This window comes from Choloepus didactylus, chromosome 13 (assembly GCF_015220235.1).
Source record: "Choloepus didactylus isolate mChoDid1 chromosome 13, mChoDid1.pri, whole genome shotgun sequence".
In the NCBI taxonomy this organism is placed as follows: domain Eukaryota; kingdom Metazoa; phylum Chordata; class Mammalia; order Pilosa; family Megalonychidae; genus Choloepus; species Choloepus didactylus.
Genome location: NC_051319.1, coordinates 71,005,715 through 71,023,276, shown reverse-complemented (window position 1 = coordinate 71,023,276; position 17,562 = coordinate 71,005,715). Strand labels below are relative to the sequence as shown.

The 17,562-nt window shown below is 35.1% G+C and overlaps 1 protein-coding gene across 1 annotated transcript in view; it reads right to left on the bottom strand.

Moving 5' to 3' along the window:
- Positions 1-4,603: 4,603 nt before the first annotated feature.
- Positions 4,604-17,562, bottom strand: part of ADAMTS19 (ADAM metallopeptidase with thrombospondin type 1 motif 19) — a 274,154-nt gene continuing 261,195 nt past the window's right edge. Inside the window, exons 22-23 of the mRNA XM_037802030.1 lie at positions 8,176-8,353; positions 4,604-6,176 (exon numbers count right to left, since the gene is read on the bottom strand). Coding sequence (XP_037657958.1) covers positions 6,025-6,176; positions 8,176-8,353 — 330 coding nt within the window. The 3' untranslated portion in view covers positions 4,604-6,024. The remainder of the gene's footprint in view (positions 6,177-8,175; positions 8,354-17,562) is intronic.

Sequence of the window (17,562 nt, the reverse complement as noted above, 5' to 3'; positions counted from 1 at the left end):
ATACAGAGGCAATGGTGTCCCATAAACATCTTTGTGAATTTCCCCTTCATGGCCATACTCAGCTGGTTGTGTTTGGCTGTTCAAATTGATTGGTTGGTGATGCCATTGACCCTCCAACTCCTCATGGACCTTCCTTTCCCCAGGTCCTCCTAGAGTTGTGTGAGCTCAAATCTCTTATCCCATAGCACTCATAGTGGCCCTTCTCTGCTGAATAAATCATGACAATTATTGGTACCAGAAGTGTTTCCAGGGAACAGAACTTTAAAAAAGAAATCTGGAATAGGTTCTCTAATATGAATAGATTTAAACGTTTTAATGACCCTGTTGCCAGTGGAAAATGAGACACTGATAACCATGGCATGCCATGGCAAACTGGTTATTTAAATGCCCACCCATAGTTACCTGTTTTTAGGTATCTATAGACGGCAAGACTCTGGATTGGCAAGTAACTGCTTTATTAGAAGATTTTTATGGAAACAAAGAAAATAATGAATGTGGAGTTGATTGCTTCTAAATGAGCTGGAGAATTTAAAGAAAGACAAGTTTTAAGAGTAAATTCAGAGTTCAAGGTCTAAGTTGGGAACAAGAAAGTGTTCATGACTGCCCTGAAAATAAAACCTTTTTACCTATACTGCTCATGTTCCTCAGGACCCATCCCCACCACCTGCTATTTCTTCTAAACTCATATTCGGATTCAAATCTTGGAAGATAGAAGGGGATGAGGTAAAAAGTGTAACTTTTATGACTACTGGGGTGGTACCTACCATATATATCAAAGGAATTGTGAGATTTTGCCATTTCATATTGACTGAAATCCAGGATGTATGTATGTATATGTATCTTAAGAGTATTAGGTTAGGGTAGAAGGAATACAATGCTGGACTAGCCTGATTTTTAAAATTTTATATGTGTGCACTAAGCACAGAATAATGGATTCAATGTGCTAATTCAAGCAGCTGGGAGTAACTAGCAAGTTGAATGAAAACTGGACCCAATGGTAGCCTACAAATGAATGAAATTGAGATGCCAGAACTTCCTTGCTATAATATAGCATAGAGGAAGGAAAACAAAACTGTAGGAAGACTGGAATGATAGAATGGTTTTAATATGATAGACGTTCTTACCTACCTGCTAAATATGTCTCCCCAGAGCATCCAAAGGGCATTCCTTCCTCCAAGGCTTTGAGAAATACATTAGTGAGGGCAGCAAATGGAACCATTACCAAGCTCTGTGAACTGGGCTCCTTGAGTTTCTTTTTTTTTTAAATTCAGTTTTATTGAAATACATTCACACACCATACAATCATCCATGATATACAATCCACTATCCACAGTATGATAACACAGTTATGCGTTCATCACCACAATCTATCTCTGAACATTTTCCTTACATCAGAAAGAACCAGAACAAGAATAAAAAATAAAAGTGAAAAAAGAATACCCAAATCATCCCCCATCCCACCCCATTTGTCCTTTAGTTTTTATCCCCATTCCTTGAGTTTCTTGAGAAAGATGGGATTTCATAAGGGCTAGTGCTAGATTGTGGCATTTAACTGCCAGAGACCAGGTGGACATGGTTACCATAAATGGCAACAGAGCCAAAGTGGTAGTTGGAATAGTCTGACCTACAAATTTTTGGGGATTGGCTGATTGACCATGCAGTCTCCAGGGCTGATATAGATGGGCATTCTACTAAAGTCTTACTTGATTTGTATAAGCACTAGGTTTGGTGAACAGAAACTGGTTGAATCACCACAATAATGAATTGCATTCCTTTGATCATCAATTTTCAGATTCGAGTAGGTCTGCAGACCCAGATCTTATTTAATGAAGGGAAGGCCAGGATCCTTTGGGGAAGAATCCTGCTACACTACTGAAAATTCTACATCTGAGTGATCCCTAAAGGGAGAACTGTGGCTATTTCCCAGGATGACTATTTATTGACTATATATTGGGGAAGGGGAAAATTATCTGACTTTTGGGGAATTACTGGCTCTGAACTAATACTAATTCCTGGAGACCCAAATTGCCACTGTGGTTCACTAGTCAAAGTAAGAACTTATGGAAGTCAGAGTTTTGGCTTGAATCTGTCTCATAGTGGCCACAGGTTTCCCTGATGCCACTCCATAGTTATTTCCCTAATTCTGGAAGGCTTTTTGGAATATGCACAGAGATGGGCAGGACCCCCTCTCGTCCTTGGTGGTTCCTTGATCTGTGGAATGAGGGGTATCATGGTTGTAATGCACAGTGGATGCCCCTAGGACTGCCTCTACATACTAAAATTGGAAACTAACTCAATGCACCATTCCTGGAGGGATTTCAGAAATTACTTCTACCACTCAGGATTTGAAGAATGCAAGGGTGGTAAATGACAATTCTTTTTGTTTATCTGTTTTATGCAGAAGACAGATGGGTTTGGGAGAATTACGTTGTATTATTATAAACTTAATGAGATGGTGGCTCCAATGCAAGTGTTCCAGATATGATTTTGTTGCTGGAGCAAATTAATGTACCTCCTGGCACCAGTATGCAGCTATTGATTTAGCAATGTTTTAAAAATAAGTGTGTTAGTAAAGACTATCAGTAGCAGTTTGCTTTCACCTGGCACAGCTAGAAATTATCTTCATTATCTTACCTTAGGGATATATCAACTCTCTAACCCACAGGGTCCTTGATCTCCCTTATATTGCATGCAATATCATACTGCTGTAATACACTAATATCGTGCTAATTGGACCCGGTGAACAGGAAGTTGTAGCTACCAGGGATACTTTGGTAAGATACATGTATGGCAGCAGGTGGAAATTAAATCCCTCAAACCTTCTGGAAATTCACACTTTCATGAAATTTACAGGATTCCAGTGACATGTTGTTATATGCCTTCTAAGGTGAAGGACAAGTTCTTGTCTCTGGATCTTCCTAACCAAGAAGAAAACACAATGTAGGGTGGGCCTCTTTGATCATAAGTTCCTCAGGTGAGACTCCTACTCTGAGTAACCCTAAAGACTTCCATTTTTTTTTTTTTTTTTTTTTTTTTTTTTTTTGTAATACACAGAGAAAGAAGGGAGTCTGCACTAGGTTGAGGATGCAATTGAAGCTGATCTGTCAGTTGAACTGTATGACACAGATGTGATGGTGCCTGAAGGATCAGTGGCAGATAAGGATCCTATATGGAACATTTGGTGGGCACCTATTGGTGAATCACAGTGAGAAATGTAGGGTTTTGGAGCAAAGCTGTGTCATTCTCTGAAAAGAATTATTTTTGTCCGAGAAGCAGCTTACAGTTTGCTACTGGTCTTAGTAAAGACTGAATGCTTGACCATGGGCTGCTGTTATCCTGCAACCTAGGCTAACCATTATAAATTGCATGATATCTGATCCACCACACTATAAGGTTACCTGTACTCCACCATCAAGTGTATAGCATTAGGCTTGAGCACATCTTGAAGGCATGAATGAATTGCATGAGCAAGTTGATCCTACTACTGTTACATTGCTCTCTTTCTCTCTCTCTCTCTCTCTCAAATCACACCTTAAGGACTCATGGAGCATTCCTTGTGACAAGATGCAGATGACTGAAATAGGAAATACGTGGTTCTGTTTTACCAATGTCATTTCACAATATGCTAGCATCACCAAAGTGGATAACAGGAGCTCTGCAACCCCACTGAGGGGCCCTTGAAGTAGAGTAGTAAGGAGGATCCTCTCAGTTAGCAAGACTTCAAATAGAGCACCTAGCTGTTCATTTTGTCTGGAAAGAGAAATTACCAGAGGTATGGATCTGTCCTAATTGATGGGCCACGGCTAATGGATTGGTAGGATGGTCAGGGATTTGGAAGGAACATGATTTGAAAACTGGTGCCTAGGAAGTTTTGGGAAAAAAGGTATGTGGGAATGGACCACCTTTAATGGTATAGAATGTGAAAATATCCCAGTTAACTGCTTACCAAAGGGCACCCTCAGGAATGGATAAGATGATATGTTCTTTGGATGTCGGCCAGTCTATTTCAATAGCCACTTTTGCCTTTGCCCAATGGGCGCATGAGTAGAGTCCATCATGGCAGAAATGGAGATTATTCACGGAAAACTACAACAACCCAACACATACAGGATAGCCAATGGTATGTGTCCTTCAGGAATGAAAGTTGGGGTCACCTAACCAGGCAAGGAACCATGAGGTGCTTGTTAAAGGCAAAGGAAAAATGGATGGCTAGTGAAAAGGGCAGGTTATAAATACTAGGCAAGGTCATGGACCAGCTGCAGAAACAGACAGCACAGTGATTACGAGGATTTCTTTATATTTTTTAACCTATTCTTTTTCATTTTTTCACTCTATCATTCCCCTATTTTCTAACATTGGATATGCTGATATTGGTTAATCTTATATCTCAGTAATTAAATTATAAGATGAACATGGTAAAGGGATAATCTAAAAACAAAATGTTCCTCATATTAAAACACATTTATTAAAAGGAAAGTGAAAAATATTAACAAGGGAAGTGTCAAGAAGAGTGAAGGGTTTGTTGTTTTACCCAAATTGCAAGCTATTAAAGTTAGACAGCCATAGTTTGAGGGCAGAAAACACAAGACTCCTAGGTCAGGGACAAAAGACTTTATTACTTACAATAGCAGTAGCCAGAGAATCAGAATTTTCTTGCACTGGTTGACTGAGCCCCAATTCCCATAAGGTAACACAAAGAGGGACAGGTGATATCTGCATGTGTAGTGGATTGTGTCACAGGAGAGGGACCCTGAATTTAGGAACCTGAAACTTTTTTAATGGGGAGAAAGCACACCTACCCTTTTCTCCAGAGAGACACTCTATCTTGCAAAGTGATTCTCTCTGCAAACATCCTTTTATAGACAGTGTGGAACAAAAGTAGTCAATGCCTTTGCTTACAAGACATGTGAAAATGTGAGAGACCTATGAAGAATTGTCTCCTAATAGAAAGTTTCAAATATTTTATTGAAAAATTTAAGAAATCATGTGAATCATGTACAACATTTTTTCACAAGAAAAATTTTAAGCTGGCTTTTTAACGTTTCACAGAATTGTAAAACTTTTCTAATTTTTAAAAAGAAAGAGCACAATGAAACTACCACAGTATTACAAGCTTTATATCCCCCTGTTCCTGGAGAAAAGGCAGAAACGTGTCTAGCAAATTCTTTCATGGTGATTTGTGAGGATAAATATTATAGTCTTTCAAAACCCTGCAGAAAAGATACAAGGAAATGGATGGATCAATGCTTTTTTTGTTCAAAATATTTTACAAAAACTAAAATCTAATGAAAACATGTTAAAATAATATACATTTTTGTAAGATGTTACCATTTCTATGATGGTTTCTCTATACTACCAACAGTGCAATGGTGATTCAGTGTAAATCTTTACAGTGTTTCATTGTTAGAATACTTGTGTTCAAGTACATGTTCATGTACTTGATTTTTCCATTATTAAAATAAGGTTACAGCTACAGTAGAATTTTCCCTATGGATGTTTCTAATTCTGAACCAAATTCATAATACAGTCTCTAAGATCCTCTCCAACACTATGAGGTTTGTTATGTCTCCACAGATTACAGCAACTATGCTAATTCTGCATCAGCACACCAAAAAAAAAAAAAAAAAAAAAAAAAATTCCTCCATATATGACTAAACTATTATTCTAAGGAAGTATACATTATGGATATAACTCTATGGTGTTGGTGGAGAGAGAGTAGCACCTTAGCTTAAAAAAATTTTTAGTCTAATGATCCTGTTTTTATTTTTCCTTTTTCCTTTTATTCTGGTAACTGGATTCAACTTATTCATATAAAATTATTTATGAAGCCATATAGAATAAACCAAAATGTTTTTATAACCAAAACAAACACCACATTGGATGTTTGGTAGGCAAAGAAAAAAATAAATTAATTTGATTAAATTATATGAAATCTGATAATATTTGGTCTGAAAAACATGCTAGTGTGTGTGTTTATAAATAATGTGATTGTAAGGAGTGGTCGGTCGGCCAGCCTGCTAGAGGTCAACTCTTCTGCTGCAACTTTTGGGCATAGAAGTCCCTGCAGGTTTCACAGCAGCGCTGATACCACCGCATGTCCTGACACAGGTTCTTCTCGCGTATCACTCGGCAGTACACAGGCCACTGATCTCCCAGGCACTTGAAAGTCAAAGCAGCTGGGAAAGAGAACACAGAGAATTCAATGCATGCAGCTATCCTATGGGAACATATTGAAACCATTTGAGTGGAGGGGGATGATTTTGTACATTTGCTTTGATGCATTCAAATTACCTTTTGAAACTTAAAAGACACACTCTGATATTGTGATGCAGCAGAGGAAATAATTAACGCTCTCACACACATACACACACTCACAGACACGCATACACAAACACACCCTATAATAAAGGAGTTAAGTGAATGAATAACATTCTAATGTATGAGTATTTTTAGGCTTATTAAAAATGGATTTACCTAATTCAATGGTATTGCAAATCACTTTTAAGGTTCAATTTTATAGTTTTCATTTAAGCTTCTTTTGGATTTTAACAAAGAAGATTAAAATGAAAAATAAATGTGTTCAGTATAACCACCTTAAGGGAAATACAAATTAATAAGAATAGCCATGGATGAAATTACATACGAAACAGCAAAACAAAAATATTCGCACCCTTTATTTCACATCTAAGTTTCCTGGATTGTGGACAGGACAAGGTGGAGTAGCTGGGGATAGTGATTTTAGGCATCTTTAAAATCAAGATTGATCATCACAAGTGACTGAAATTTATAACAATAACTAAAGTGTTTGAAATTAGAACTTATAGAAAACTTGGCCATGTAGATCTGGCCCTTGCTTTTCAGAAGAGATAGTGTGTTCTACTTTGTAATAATAAAGTCATGTGACAATTACATCTTTTGCCCCTATTCCAAAATGTTTCATTATTTTACTTAAAATTAGATTTTATAACTATTATGCTTCTGTGTTTTGTGGTATACCTTCACGGATTTATAAAAAGAGAAAATGCCATTTTAATGAAACTGTTTTTTTTTTTAGTCCATTTTTTTCTTCCACATGATACATCAAGGACTCTAAATAATTGATGGAGAAAGGGATTATGTTGTTTTGATTACATGGATTTGGTGCATCTGCTCTGGGATTGCTTAACTTTTTGTCTTAATTAAGTCTTATTCTATTTGAATTTATTGCCTCTTTGAAATGTTAATTATTTGGCTAAAAAAGAGCATTTTTGTTTTGTTGCCATGAAAAACCAAACTTTTCCATTTGACGGAATCTTATGACCGGAAAAGTACCTATCACAATCTAGCTCCTTGCATTTTGGTAATATTTTTCTGTTTGATTCAATTTGTTCCCCTCTGGGTTATACAAACAAATTAAAACTGATGGTGATAAACATGTATTAACCCACTCACAGCCAGGTAGGAACTTTGTTAAAAGCCCCTAATTACCACAGAATTAAAAGTTAATTCATTAGTACTTGTTAAGAAAGTATAGACTATATCTACTTAAAGTACATACTCTACTTCTTGATGGTAGATTGGATTAAATAATAGTAATTGAGAACATGTGTGGAAGTATTCCATAACATAAAAATCTATGTAAATATAAATATGTTTTCTTTTTTAAAATATTATATTCTTAGAGATAAAGCAAAAGGTATCTCTTGCTCAGGGGTGTCTACCCATACACCTATTCTTCTCGAAAATTATATTTTACTCTAGGTCTTTTCAGTGATCGTATGTACTCAGGATCACAAAGAAGGCTATCAACAATGGGGTGGGGGGTTCTGAGGCTTATGCTACAATTTCACCTTTCCACTTAATTTACAGTGTGTCTTTGGACAGAGTTGGAACCCAAAACATCCTACACCCTTCTATCCTCTTTAAGATAATTTTGGGTGGTACAGCATTGTTTTTCCCAGGACCTGGTTCTGAGTAGAAAGAGATCTTCAGGGACCAGAGAAGCTTAGTCTCTAAGATTTTTTACCACTATGACCATTTGTTCTAAACTATATTTAAATAGAGCTGATTTAGTTGGAGCCAAACTAATTAGTATAAGTTTATAACTCCCAAGCCTGAAAGTCATATGCGAAATAGAAAAAAAAAAAAACGGGAGCATTTCTATGTTTCTTAAGCATTGCCTTTTGGTCTGCTTACCCAGCCTGGGCGATGTTATTGTATTTACATTAATCTTCTCATTACAGGGCTGAAGGTGGCATGGCCTGTAGGCTGCAGGTTTTTCTGAAGAAAAACACTCATTTCCATGTCTTCCTGTGATCTTATGCATGCACTGGATAACACGGGACTGCATTCCTTTGCCACAGGTAACTGAGCACTAGGAAAGATAAAATCTTTGTTAAAAGGCCTTTTTGCTGTTGTCTTTATCTAGGCTACAAGCCACCTTCCCTCTCTATTTTCTTAAAATTAAACAGAAGTCACAACATCCAGATTTGATTCAAAACAGGGGTCAGAAACACTGCTGCTAATATTTGAGCACAATGTTATTCAGAAGCTTTGCTGACCTAAAGCAGACTGCTCTGGGTGATGAAGGAGATAGGAGAGGAAAGGAGGATAAAGAAGGTTGGAGAGTATGACTTGAATGGAAAGAAAGTACATAAAACGGTGAATGAAAGCAGTAATACGCTAAGGCAGATGTAGTTTTCAAAGTTCTAATACCTGGTTTGCAAATAATAGATTTATCATTCTTCAATTTAGTCCTTGGTTGTACAAAAGCCAGTTTATACACAATTGCAGAGCTTTGTTTTGCTTTGGTCATGTTGAAAAATTTATCAACAGTATCTAGATGGTTTATCAACCTGAGTTACTGAAATATCTGCAATTTCTTTGCAGATTAGATGACACCTGATACTGTGTGTTATGGTTTGGATTGTGTCTTCCAGAAAGACATGTTTGACTCCTGGGACTGTGAATTTGACTTTTATTTGGAAATAGGGTAGCTGCAGATGTTATTAGATAACATGAGGCCAGACTGGGTTAGGGGGACCTAATCCATTATGACCGATGATTCTATAAGAAGGAGAGAGGAGAGACAAGGACACAAGGAGTAACGACATGTGAAGATGGAGGCAAGAAAGAAGGCCACGTAGAGACAGGCAGACATGTTGTCTACAAGCCAAGGAATACCAAGGATTGCCACGAACTCCAGAATCTAGAAGGGGCAAGGGAAGATTCTCTCCTACAGGCTTCAGATAGAACATGGCATTGCCAACACCTTGATATCAAACTTCTAGATTCCAGAACTGTGAAACAATAAATTTCTGTTGTTTTATGCCATCCAGTTTGTGGTGCTTTGTTATGGCAGCCCCAGCAAACTAAGACCACGGTACTAACAAAAATATTTGATTACCTGGATTTTACTAATCAAAAGGCCTTTTAATGGATCCCTTGCATTCCAGCTAAATATAGTTTGTCTTCATTTGTAGGATATCTTGTAAAGAAGAACATATTTTACGTGCACTGGTCTTTTATCAGAGAAGTCTTTTGGATTCATGTGTATCACTAGATTTGACTTGCAAAACAAATAAGCTGATGCTGCTTTAATTGAAAAATATTATTATTTTATGACATTTAAGAGAGGGAATGTGCTTGTGGTTTTGAAAATGGTTATTTACTAGCCATATGATTTTCTGTACAGTAAAGATTTAGCTTAAAGGATTATTAATACCATCCTTCGAATTCTTTAAAGAAATGATTGTTGCCTTTTAGATATGCACACATAGGATTTAAAAAAAAAATTCTGAATTTTACCAAGTCATTCTCAGGATTGCATCCTCTTTGGTGTCAAGCCTTCAGGATCATGGTCCCATTTTTTTTCTTATTTTCCTTCCCACAAGAAGCATTCTCTGGCCTCGTCGACTGCAATAGTATAAATTGTTCCCTACGTCTTCAGTCCCCAGCCTTCTAATCAACTCCACATATTAACACTAGATATGTATTCTTTCAAAATTGTTTCACATATATGATCTCTGTGGTTAAAACCTTCTGGATATTGAGTTCCCCACTGCTTACAAGATCAAGCTCGGTAACCCAGGACCCCCAGGCTGGCATTTATCTACCCCTCCAAACCTATTTCCCACCACTCCCCTTCAGGAATCATTTATTTTGTTATAAACTGGCTCATCATGTCCACAGCATTTACATTCCCTCTTCTACAGTGGGCTCTTGTATTAACCCTGTCCACGACACCTTGCCCCTTTTTAAACACAAGCTCAGGTTTTTCTCCTCTGTGAAGTCTTGCATGATCATCCCAACACCTACACATATTTATGCAACATTTGTGGTTTAAAATCATATATCCATATACCTGAGGCTACACCTCAGAATCATTTGGAGACAAATATTTTAAAGGCTAGAGTTTCCAAGTCAATAAACTGAGGTCAGGTCTGGGAATTTGCAGTATTTAAACAATACTTATGTGATTTTGCTGGGCAGCCCAACTTTGTAAACTACTGGTCAAAATTATTTTTTCTCTATTCAACATTATTGGAAATATAAGAATTTGAATAACATCTTTTATGTAAGAATTTGAATAACATCTTTTAAGGTATATAATTTGTCTCCTCAGCTAGATGGTGAATTAGGCTATTTGGCATGTTATGTTCACTAAGAAAACCCACATTTCAGGTATGAGATTATCTTACTGACAAACTAACATAATTTTATGTGTATATAATTAAAATAGGTCTGCCTTACAGATAACTGATCTTTCTAAATTTTATTTTGCAAATATTTCTGGATAATACTCTTTTTTATATGATGAAATCTTAGCTTCCTGAAAATAGATTAAAGGACAGGTGGGATGTCACATCCCTTTAAAACTGATTTTTCCTCTTTAACATCTACTGAATTTGCATGTTTCAAGTTCAGTTTAATTTCTAGGATTTAAAGTCAATAATTCTTCAAGTTTTCTCATAATCCAAAATTATTATAAGAACATATTTGACGTGGCTGTTCTTCCTTGAAAATCTTAATAACACTCTATAGCATAGAAATAATTATATAAAAGAGACACTATGTTTCTTAGAAAAATATTTTCAGGAAAATTCAAAATAAGTAAACTAAAAAGTTTTAATGAGTGAAGATTATGTGAAAAACAACCAGTTTGGTATCTATTCCTAAAATTTCTGTGGATGTTGAAAGTGATCACAATATTTGAGATGCCAAAAAATAATCATTTTTAAATAGATTATGGATTCTTGATTTAATCATTTAGATTTTAACATATAATAGATTTTTTTGTAACAGATTAACTCATTTTGAGGTGATGAAGGTTCTCAATCATATTCAAATAAGCCCAGTAATCAGCCACAGACTATTCTTGATACTTCCAATTAATCATTATCAACTCCAAAGGACCTGATAAAACTGAAGTAATACATCATTTTTCAGGTTTATTGAAAACAAAATAAATTAACTCTACATACACAGTAGTTCAAAATATATAATTTTTGCTGATAATGACTGAATACAGACTTTCATAAAAATTCTGGAAACAATAAAAAAAGAATGTTAGGTTATGCAAGTTAAGTTTTCTAAGTATTTTGGCATAACCTGGAAATATATTTTCCAGGAAATTGTAGAAGTTCTGTAATTCATTCAGATTAAAACAGTTTCATTTCTGCTCTTCAAAGTAATAGAATGGGTTTATTATGATATTAAGTCTGATAGCCCTATATAATCTATATAATTTTCATTGGGATAATTTAATAATAGAACCATCACACTTTTATCAGTAATTATTTCCTTTATAAAATATAATTTGGTTAAAATGTGAAAAATTAACAGATACTTGAAATGAAACAATTAGAGTCACAAGGTATCATCTAAACATTCTTGCTTTTATTGTGGAAGACAATACTAAATAATTGAATATTTTCTCAAATCATATCACTATGATCAAAAACAGGCATGAAAAGAAAAGGCCAAAATAATTCTGGACTTGAAGTTAGGAGACCTGGATTCTAATATTGGCTGTAGCACCTTATTTTTAACAGGTATGTATTTTTCCTTTTTTTTTAAGCAAAGCATTGCAGTGTATCATAGATACAGTTTTAGGTCTAAATTTCCATGAAAGCTAAAAATTCCAAATTATTTAAAAATACTGTGCTTTGCCAATTTTTAAGTGGTGAAGCTACACAGTAGTAAAGACTTGAATTTCATTAATTATTTACTGTGTCACCCAACGATGGTAATACAGAAGTTCTGCCAAACAAAGTCTCAAAATCATGTTTTGCTTGAATATCTCAGATTATTCAATAATTTATTGGTTTTTAAAATATTTATAGATGATCCATTATGTTCATGGTACTGTGCAGAAAATAAAAACAGTGGATAATAATTATATTTTGGATCTGGTATTTTATTCAATAAACTTCATTAACAAAACATGACATAATTAGAAGGAGTTAGAAACATTACTAAACACTATGGAAGGTGGGTACTTTCATCCACATTTAGCCAATTTATTGTTGAATATTTTAAGAAGTCATCTTTACTATATAACCACTGTTTGCTGCCTTAGGATCAAAGAAAGCCAATAATACTTCTTCTGAAATCCTTTACTCCGTACAATACTAACAGCAACTAGCACTTAATTCATATTTATTATGTGCAGGAACTGTGTAAGAAGTTGTATTTTTTAAAACCTCATATGAAGCCATGAATACTATTATTATCCCTTTTTGACAAATGGTAATATAAGGGCTCAAAGATGTTAAACAAATTTCCCAGAGTTGTACAGCTAAGAAGTGGTGGAAATGGAATTTGAACCCATATATACTGAATTCAGAGCCTGGAGCACTATTCGATAGTAGAAGATTTCTAATACTTCTCTTTATGTTAAAATAGTCATCAATCTTTTAGTTTCCAGTCTTGACAAATTAACCCCTAATCCTCCCATTTTACTATTAATCCAAACTTTGATGGATTAGAAGTGCTTTTTATTTTTTGTTTTGTGTTGTTATAACTCAGGTTAGGTGGTATGAGAAAAACTCTTACCCTAAGGCAACTCACATACATAATTCATCTTTAAATAGGGTGATCATATAATTTATCACCTAAATCCAGCAACTTGGGAAAGAAGTTGCTGATAATTATTCCAGGACTCTAGGTATATAGGTTGGGGCAGTCTGGGTTTAACTGGGCCATATGGTCACTCTGTCCCTAGAAAATCTACTGATAGAGATCTGTGTAATTAGATAATAAACACAGAAGAATAGGCACATTAAATTATATATGTACTGTATAAAATTCCAAGCATTGTCTAACATGCTTTTACACAGAATGTTAATCTTCCTCATAACCCTAATAATCTTACAAATGGAAAGAATAAGGCTCATAGAAGTTATTTCCTTCACTCATTCACTTGGCCGATATATACTGGAAGCCTACAATGTGCCAAGCACAGTTGTCTTTCTTCTTTCAGTATTTCTTTTTAAAACATTTCCAATCTTGTTCTTCACACATGTACCATGTATATTTAAAATAGATTTGAAACAAGGCAGTGCTATAGACTTCCACTAAAGACCAAATGTTAAAATGTCAAAATCAATTTGCCAGCAACTGGTAAAGAAAAACAGTGTATGCTAGATAACTTGCCATTGATATTTCCTTTAAAAGGAAAATTTCCTGACTAGGGCATTTTAAAAAGACAGACTTGTATTGTCTGATAAACATTCTGTTCCCCAAACAACTAATATTACCCTAAAGAACCTTTGAAACAAACGGCCCCATGAATCAACTTCATAAAGTAGAAATCTTTAATTCTGAACAGGAAACATAATCTTGGTTTCTTGGGTTTATTAGAGTAAAAGGGAAGCTTTAGAATAAATTTAAACAGTTTAGAAAATCACACACAATGATTTCAAGGTAAAAGCAGATTTTCTGACAGAGATAATAAGCCACAAAGAAAAATGATATTGGTAAACCTACCTCTCCCTCCAAATAAACCCTAAAGTCTCTGAAAGCAAAATTTGCCTTAATGATATTTATCATTTCAACCTACCTAAGAAAATACAATCTTCCCTGCACTTGGGTACCCATGAGTAATATATTAGATAACATCACCATAGATTTCTCTTATGATGGAATAAATCCTTCCTTGCCCTGGGATATTAGTGACAATATCTAAGACAATATTAAATTATATCTGCACTGTAAGTTGCACGTCAAACACTAAACATGATAAAGGAAACTTTCTCAATAATTCAAAGTTAAGATTAATAAAATGATTAGAGAAAATGTTTTAGTAAATGAGAAGCATGGATACAATTACTAGCAAATCAATTTCATAACAAGAAGGCAACTTTATCCTGTTTAAAATGAGATTGAACCTTATAACCATTTCCATTATCTAACACTTTATTCCCGCTTTGTCGTTCTTATGCCAGGTATTAAGAACTAACTCTCTTTATTTTACTTAAGAAAATTTGGTCTAAGTAACCTACCTGAAAGGGAAATATCTGGGGAAGTATCTGCAACATGTAGGTTGTTAGAAGTGCAGAGGAGACATTTTCCTTAACTCAGGTGTTTATATTTTTCTAAGAAATGGCCAAGGATGATATAGGGACAGAAACAGACTTGGACTGTTAGAATGTTCTAGTTACTAAGATAGAAGATGGCCTTGAGAATGCAGAGTTTGTCAGTACTGATGAAGGAAGGCTAAGACGCCAGAATGATTTGGCAGTTGTATGAAATGGCCTAAATTTAGCAAACAAATGAGGAGAAATATAAAATCATAAGGAAAAAAAATCCCTACACTTAAATCTTAACTGTGACATTATCACAGAAACCAAATGATGCAGAGAACTCTGAATGGCTGTGAAGTCTACCTCTTGGACAAAGCAAGGTGTGGAATCCCTTCATTCCATCCCAAAAGATGGATGAGTCCAAAATGTAAGTTGCAGTAAAAAGCTGAACATAAAGTTTCATTCCTGACATCATATTATTAATGGCACTGATGCAAATCTTTGCTAAGATCTTGGTCTAATACTTTGAAAAATGTGAGAACACCTTACAGAAGTTGCTCAAGAATGGCTGTTTATTTTGAGGCATGTTACTGATGCCATGATTTCAGTATGTTAAATTGCAGTAAGTGTGTGCTGTGAATAACTGTGGTCTGATGAAGGAACTTAAATTTTTCAAGTTTAATCTCATGTCTTTTAGGAACTGAGACTAATTAGGTCTTAAGTAGTTAAAATGGTATAAATAAGTTTTTGATAGCTATAATGCTACATATAAGATATGAGTACACTCTCCTGCTAAATTTTTATTATTTTCTATGGAAAGAGACTCCATATCTTTTTTTTTTTTTAATAAGGACTTAACTTTTTCTTTATTTTCTTTCCTTTATTTTATTTTTCTTTATTAGAGAAGTTGTGGGTTTATAGAACAATCATGCACAAACCACTCCCATACCATTGGTGTGGAACATTTGTTACAATTGATGATAGCACATTTTTATAATTGTACTATAGTTCATGATTTAACTTAGGGTTCACTGTTTATGTAGTGTAGTTCCATGGATTTTTTTTAATTTTTATTCTTTTATCATATATAGATACACAATCTAATATTTCCCCTTTTAATCACTTTTAGATACATATTTCACTGCTTTTAGTTACATTCACAATGCAGTGGTACCAGGACCATCATCCATTACCAATACATTTTCATGATTCCAAATAGGAACCTTGTATATTTTAAGCCTTAATTTCCCATTCCCTGTCCCCACCCTGTCCCGCGGTAACCTCTATTCTAGATTCTGACTCTAGATTTTGAGTTTGCTTATTCTAATTATTTCAAATCAATGAAATCATACAATATTGTCCTTTTGTGTGTGACCTAACTTCACTCAACATGATATCCAGTTTCATTCATGTTGTTGTAGGTAACAGGACTCCTTTCCTTTATACTTCTGAATAATATTCCATTTTATGTTTATAGTACATTTTGTTTATCCATTCATTGGCTGATGGACTCTTGGGTTGTTTCCATCTTTTGGCAGTTGTGACTAATGTGCTGTGGACATCAGTGGTCAAGTCCCTGCTTTCAATTCTTTTGGGTATACATACCTAGGAGTGGGATTCCTGGGTCATATGGTAGTTCTCTCCTTAGCTTTCTGAGGAACCACCAAATTTTCTTTCACAGCAGCTGAACGATTTTACACTGCCACCAGCAATGAATGAGCATTCCTATCTCTCCAGGTCCTCTCTAACATTTACTTCCTGTTTTTTTAAAATATGTAGCCATTCTAATGGGTGTGAAACGGTTCACTGTGGTTTTGATTTGAATTTCCCTGAGGGCTAATGACGTTGACCATCGTTTCAGGTGCTTTCTGGCTATTTGTATATCTTCTTTGGAGAGATGTCTATTCAAGTCTTTTGCCCGTTTTTTACTTGGGTTGTTTGTCTTTATGACATTAAGTTAAAGGATTTATTTATATATTCTGGATATTAAACCTTTATTGGATATGTGGTTTCCAAATATTTTCTTCCATTGTGAGGGTTGTCATTTTACTTTCATGATAAAGTCCTTTAAGGTGCATAAGTTCTGAATATTGATGAGGTCCCATTTATCTATTTTTCTTTTATTGCATTTGCTTTGGGTATAAAATCTAAGAAACCACTGCCTAACACAAAGTCCTGAAGATGCTTCCCTATGTTTTCTTCTAGGAGTTTGATAGTTCTGGCTTTTATATTTAAGTCTTTCATCTATTTTGAGCTGATTTTTGTATAAGATGTGAGTTAGGGGTCCTCCTTTTTTTTGCAAATGGAGATCCAGTTTTCCCAGCACCATTTGTTGAAGAGACTGTTCTTTCCCCAATTGAGCGGCCTTTGCCCCTTTGTCAAATATCAGTTGGCCATATATTTTAGAAATAATCGTTACGCATTTTCCTCAAAGTATCCATGAATCCCACTATTCTGAAGTCAGTATTTTCTAAATATTAGTGGATAAAAGCAAATATGCTCTGTTGATATACTAAAATGAGTAAAACATGTTTAATCCAAAGAAAAGGGGCTACAAGCACTAATAAATGGCAATCTACATATTTAAAAACTACCAAAATGAGGGAGAAGTGCAGTCACCATGACTTCAAGAGCTCCGTCTAAGTTTGTACATAGTGCCAACTGAATATACCTTTGCAAAGTATAAAATTATCTTCCTGTAATTGAACATGACAAGTAGCCATTTCCACAATTGCTCATTGTATAACTTGCCCAATATCATGTCTCTGTCCAGTTCTTCAAAGAACATCCCTGTTTTCTTGACCAAGAAGTAACCTATGCACTTCCGGACAACTTAATTCCTCTCAAGAACCCTTTAAAAATGTAAAATCTATATATACTACTTGATGACTCTCCTATTTAGAGAGGAGACACACATTCTTTCCACTGACTTCTGCTTGTTATGTGACTTCTTCACTCCACAGAGCCAATAGTTCTATTTTGCATACTAGTTTTGATGTCCTACACTCTTGTTGTCCAGCAAGAAATCATCAATTATGCTATCTTCCTGTATGTCACT